Source organism: Catharus ustulatus, chromosome Z (assembly GCF_009819885.2).
Source record: "Catharus ustulatus isolate bCatUst1 chromosome Z, bCatUst1.pri.v2, whole genome shotgun sequence".
In the NCBI taxonomy this organism is placed as follows: domain Eukaryota; kingdom Metazoa; phylum Chordata; class Aves; order Passeriformes; family Turdidae; genus Catharus; species Catharus ustulatus.
Genome location: NC_046262.2, coordinates 28,075,993 through 28,082,185, shown reverse-complemented (window position 1 = coordinate 28,082,185; position 6,193 = coordinate 28,075,993). Strand labels below are relative to the sequence as shown.

At 40.8% G+C, this 6,193-nt stretch overlaps 1 protein-coding gene across 3 annotated transcripts in view; it reads right to left on the bottom strand.

The window, feature by feature from the left end:
- Window positions 1–1,493: 1,493 nt before the first annotated feature.
- The window catches only part of SLC1A1 (solute carrier family 1 member 1), a 54,637-nt gene continuing 49,937 nt past the window's right edge, over window positions 1,494–6,193 (bottom strand). For all 3 annotated transcript variants that reach the window (XM_033085899.1, XM_033085897.2, XM_033085898.1), the window contains 2 exons: window positions 6,038–6,172; window positions 1,494–2,918 (listed from right to left, as the gene is read on the bottom strand). In XM_033085899.1, coding sequence (XP_032941790.1) covers window positions 2,672–2,918; window positions 6,038–6,172 — 382 coding nt within the window. In that variant the 3' untranslated portion in view covers window positions 1,494–2,671. The remainder of the gene's footprint in view (window positions 2,919–6,037; window positions 6,173–6,193) is intronic.

The window sequence follows — 6,193 nt, the reverse complement described above, 5'->3', positions numbered from 1 at the left end:
CTTTTTCCTCCCATAAGCAAAGCTGCACAAATAAAGACTATTTAATCCCGTTTCTGCAAAGGTAAACGATTGATTTAATCAATCTGTACATTTCCTTTATATTGTATAAATTTACCAATACTTAGATTCATGTTTTCATATAGTTTATGATGTTAAATTTAAATACAGTATTATGTCTCATTAATCTAAGGTGCAATTTATCAAAATCTACAGTAAATATTTTCTTCTTAATCAGTTCTCTTTGGCACACTTTCTGGTCTGTTTAAATACAAAAGTGTAGGATTGAATTGAGTAACACTGCAAGTACTTATAGGGTTTTTTGTTAGCATATGAATGTGATTTTATGCATACCACAAGCTTATTCACAAAGAAGTACAGTAAATTCATGAATACAAGCCGCACTGAGTATAAGCCGCACCGCCGGGTGTTGGCAAACATTTTGGTTTTTGTCCATAAATAAGCCGCACCCGAGTATAAGCCGCCCTGTTGTTCGCAGCGAGGACCCATGTGCAACAAAGTTGCCAATTAGTAACAGAACCGCGGCAGGGCGGGGTTTACTGGCTCGGCTCGGACCATGAGGGCTCGGGGCTGCCGACAGGGCTGGGTGGCCCAGCTCGGCGCTGCCGCTCGGCGGGGATGCTTGGGGCCGGCCGCCGCCACCACTGGGCTTGGTCACCCTGGCCTGGCACTGCCCCACGGCGGCAGGGGGGACACAGAGCCCACCAGCACCTGCGGCGGCCATGGGAGCCGGGGATGGAGCCTGCCTGCTCCTGCAGCGGCGGCACGCGGGGACGGGAGCCCCCCGAGCCGCGGGGCCAAACGGAGAGAGCTGCCCCGCCTTCCCGTGAGCTGCAGGGCCAAGCGGAGAGAGATGCCCCGCCTTCCCCCGAGCCGCGGGGCCAAGCAGGAGAGAGCTGCCCGCCTTCCCCCGAGCCGCGGGGCCAAGCGGAGAGAGCTGCCCGCCTTCCCCTGAGCCGCGGGGCCAAGCGGAGAGAGCTGCCCCTGCTTCCTCCGAGCCGCGGGGCCAGCAGGAGGGAGCTGCCCCACCTTCCCCACCCCCTGTGCTGCCTGCACGGAGCAGCTCCACCTGCCGCGCAACAGAGTATCAATTTGTAACAACCGCGTAAATGCAGGGTTTTACTGGCAGGAGCTCGACTTTGCAGTTTGCACTGACTTGGTTTGCACTCCCAGGGTTGAAAATGTCAGAAAATTGTTCATATATTGGCCACACTTGAATATTAGCCGCATTCCCGGTATGGGAGCAAAATTTTGGTCAAAACAGTGCGGCTTGTATTCGTGAAATTACTGTAACTGTATATGAATTTCAGTTTAATTTATATATAAAATGGCTAACTACTTCAATGTGCAAGGCAGAAAAAAATTATTACAGCAATTCCTCCCTTGAGAGAGTGATTTTTGCACCATGGAAATCTTGTATAAAATGTTATAGAAAATGGAGATTTTTAATGAGGAAGTTCTCGGTGCTTCTTATCTTACAGCAAGCCACCTGAGGACATGATTTTCTAGGTCCAGAAATGATTCATAAAGATACAGTTTAGCTGACAGGTTGGCACTGTAGTGGTGTTGCAGCTATAAACTTGCATGTTCAACTGACAAACTAAACCAAGGAGCCAAAAAAACAACCAGTCTGTGTAAGGAGTTTAGTGAGAGTGGCTTCTTTCTATGAGAAAGGTCTAATTCCTACATTCTTGATATATGTATATATGTATATATCTATCTATCTGCTTTTATTGCAAGGAAGAAATATTTAGAATTTGCACTTTGCACTTTTGTCTTCATGACCTCTGCTTACTTTTGGGCTGACTAATATTTTGTTAAAATCAAAAGTAGACAACATAAAATTGATTTGTTTGTTTCTGATGGAAATGTACAAGGAAGCCATCAAAGTCGACCTAAACAGGTAAAGTACCATTTTAAAAAGCTTTTCAAATGCCAGAAAAGCCAGCTCAGACCAATTTATTTCACAACTGAAGGCCAATAGCAGGAGCTGGCATTCACATGAAAGGTATGGGGAAACATAGCTACATAAATACTGGACGTCTTTCAGTGATTAATTATTTCACAATTGAAGAAAAACTAAACCCTATTCACAGTAAAATGTACTTATTACAAGGCCCTTCTGGTCTGTTTTTTCCTGAATCACGCAAGTAATATCCCCTCAGCTGCAGAAATTAGCATTTTGGCAAATGATCAAGTTACAGGAGTTGTCAAGTACTGTGCAACCTGTTTAAAAGGCAAGGATGTAAAAAGGGATTTCATACAGGTGCTTTGTGATGTGGTAATGTGTGAAATGCTGCGCTACTCCTGAGTAAAACACATTTATCTGTTCCAACTATGGCCCATTTATGAGCATGCTGATTACAGAGAGGCATTTCACAACCTCAGGAATAGTATACATTAAAAAAAATTAAATAAAAAAGTATTTTACAACTGTCTTTTTCTTCAACCTATCAGTAAGGACTAACAATGGTGAGTTCAAACTGTTGAGGGAGATGATGAGAAGGGGCAGAACTGGTAAGGAGAATCAGAGTCTGTGTGGTAAATCAAATGTAAGTGAGATGTAATTAATTCTCAATTTCCTCTAAGCTTTTTGAGATATTGCATATGACCATGTCCCCTAATGCTCCTTTTTATCTGAAAGCTACTGGATTTAGAACTGGGATGTCTGTGTGAAGGATATGGTGTCAGATTTATCTATAGCAAAGCCTCCATTGATGTAAGATTTCTTGGCCTGTGTTTCATCATTATCAAGTATTGTTGTTTCCAAGGCAAAAGGATTGACTATGTTGACTTCAGAGGTGACATCCATCTGTTCCAGCTCCTTTTTTGAGAGCTTCTCCACTACTCCGGTACCAAAGGCATCTCCCAAGACATTCACCATGGTTCTGAACCGATCCCTATGGAATAAAAATGTTGTGAGACAAACCATTTAGTTATTGAGAAAATCCTTTTAGTAAAAGTAAGGTACTCCATCTCATGCAGTGCTGTTTTCTTCCCAGTGCAGATTTGGGTAATTATTCAATTAAAAGAAAATATTCTTGTAAAACAAGAAACAGGATTTTACCCACATATATTTGAAGAAGTCTGGAGTAATTTTCATGAGAAATGACTGTACAGAACATGCAAAACTCATGACTGCAAGTCATGTCACTTGTCTGTTAGAGCAATAATTCCACTGCTGTGGCAATGCCTTATAAAATGTTGGAATGACAGACTGTGGGGTGCAGCAGCAGAGTCTGCATTGTGCCTTTTGTTATTCTAACAGTCATGTCCTCAGCCAGAACAGGATCTAGCCCAGTATCTTCAGTATTCTGACCCAGACCTGGAAAAGGGAAAGGCCTGTCTTCTGCTAGCTTCTCCTTGATAAAGGCTGAAGTACAAACTTGTACTAAACAAGTCACTTAAAGGAATATGATACTCGTGCACTATTGATTTGTCTCCAGACAGAAATGTGACATAAAGGCCTTAAAAACCTGCATTACTTGGCAGAGGAACTACAAACCCTTGCAACATAACAAAGTTTGAAAATGGACAAGGAAGTATGGTATAGACAGTGGAAGGCCATGCTTCCATGTTTTTTCTTTTCAGCTACATAGCACTACAAAGGCTCTGTGGCAAAACAAATTTCTCTTTCCATGCAGAGACATTGAGGTGGATATATTCACAGTATTTCTCAATACTTCTAAAACTGCTGAATTCCAGTGCTAAAAAAGTTTTCCGTGTGCAACAAAAATATATGGTAGGGAAAGGAAGAGAGAACAGTAAAGATTCTAGTAGGATCACTGTCACAAATGAGGAAATCAACAGCACTGAAAACTCATCTGTTATAATAGTACTATTCTATTAATTTTTCTATTTGTCATTAAACATGTGGAAATACTACTCAAGCCTATGTAATATAACTTTGGTAAGTTCAGAATTAACTAGTGGGCTGTTAATGAGCCACTACTAGCAAATAGTTTGGAAAATTATACATTTTAGGCAGTAAGTACAAAAGGTGAAAGTGTTAATAATCTATGTGGCATGAAAATGTGCATTCCATCTCCTGAGATGTAAAATGCACTAGCAATGATTCCTGGTATATTAAATTAATATTTAATTTAATTTACACAGCAAAACACATCTTAGTCTGAAAAATGCCTCAATTAGAACAAGAAACCTCTTGAATTATTTGTATCTTTCATGGTGGAACAAGTACCTTCCATGTACTAAAATTGTGCCTAAACCCCACAAAAGCTATGGACTTTAAAAAGTCTGTAAGAAAAGATAAGATCCATAAAGTCATAATTGCTCTGAGAAATAGGGTATTGTTCTCTTTCTTTTTCATTTCCATAAGTAAGTAGAGGGCATGAAATGAAATTATTAGGGATGAAAATGAAAACAAAATTCAATTATGTCTCTGCACAACACATCATTTAGGATGTGGAATTTATCTCCACAGGACTTGTGGAAACATGAGTCCAAAAGCAACGAGGTATTCACAGAAGAAGAAGACAAAAATCACTTCTAACTCAGGAACTCTCTGCACTGCAGTTTGCAGGAGGCTGGGCAAATACCTTGGAAAAAGAACCAATATAAATTTGTTCTGTTCTTAGACTCTTTAGATATCTGCTCTGAGCCAGTGGTTTGTACTGATCTGCATTATACTTTAAAACATTAAATGCCTGCTAGGAATAGAAGAGAAAACAAAACGACTGTGGAGCATAGCAAACAATTAGACCCTGTTGCAGACAGCTAACTAGAAGAATGTATTTATGGATGGAACTGGTTCCTTTGGAGAAATTATGCTTTTACATAAATTGAATTGATTCTTGGATCCATACAACAGCCCTGATTTTCTGGAGACTGGCATTTCTCTGTATTTGCAAAATTAAGTTATATAATAAAATAAAGTAAATATATCTATGAAAGACATAGGTTGCTGCCAGAAATCCTTCAAGAAAATGATTGGAAGGGGTGGAGGAGGAACAGCAAAGGATTTAACTTGAGTGTAAATAAACCTGAAGAAGACCTGCAAATATTATGAAATTATTAACATCAGTGGATTGATGCCAGTGAAATGTCATCCATGCAGGTGGAAAAGACCTTGGGGTGACCATTAAAGCTCACACAGTTTAGGAGGAAAAAGAACTGAAATTATAATTCTTAACTTGTGAATCTTGTTATCCTATGTAACGTGGGACAAAACTGAGTATTGATGCCCTTCTGCCCTCCAGAATACACTCTGTGATTCTTTGGGCTTTTGCAATAGTAGTGGTTACACTGCTGTACTCGAGCTGTAGTTACTTGAAGTAGTTACTTGAACAGAAAAGATTTTGGTGAAAAGGCTTCACTCCAGAAAGAGCGGATGAAGGGATTGAGAGGTTTTGAAGTGCTCTTATGTGGTTGGGATTAGGCATAAAAATCATTCTCCCAATTTATGTGTGCTTGTTGATCAAGGGCTAGGGCAGTGCTCCCAGTGAAGAACAGCCCTAGCAAAGTAGTGCTGGCAGCACAGACCTGTGTACAGCCTGCTATATGTGTGCATATGGAATCCAGGGTCAGTTTTGCTTGGTTCATGTTATGCTCTACTGCCAGTGTATGGATATTATGTGCTTTGCAGCTTGTGGATACATTTGGTTTTCAGGAATGATGTCTGTATTTAGCATAATGTGGTGGCATCTCGGACACTCTAGAGACATTTCTTGGTACTGTCAAATTTGTCTGTCTTGAGGACGATGCTCATGATTTATTAGTGCTGTGACCACTACTTTAAGGCAGAAAGCATCTCTGAATGTGAGGTTATTCACTGCCATCCCATGCAGTAGGACTTCTCTCACAATCAAAGCCAATACTACATTCAACTCTGAACAAGTCTGGCCATAACAACAATCTTTGTCCATTTGCTGCAACAGTCCTAAATGATTTTATTGCTTTCTTTCTCAGACTCACACATTTCCAGGCAACTTATGCAAACATTAAAAAATCAGATTAAGAAAAAGGAGAAATCATTAAATATGGGGTACCCTAAACTTACAGAAGCCAGTCAACTGCAATGATCAGAGTAACATCTTCGGCAGGCAGGCCAACGGCACTCAGCACAATCACCATGGTGACAAGTCCGGCTTGGGGCACGCCTGCAGCCCCGATGCTGGCTGCTGTAGCTGTGACACTAAATTCCAAATAAAATCCA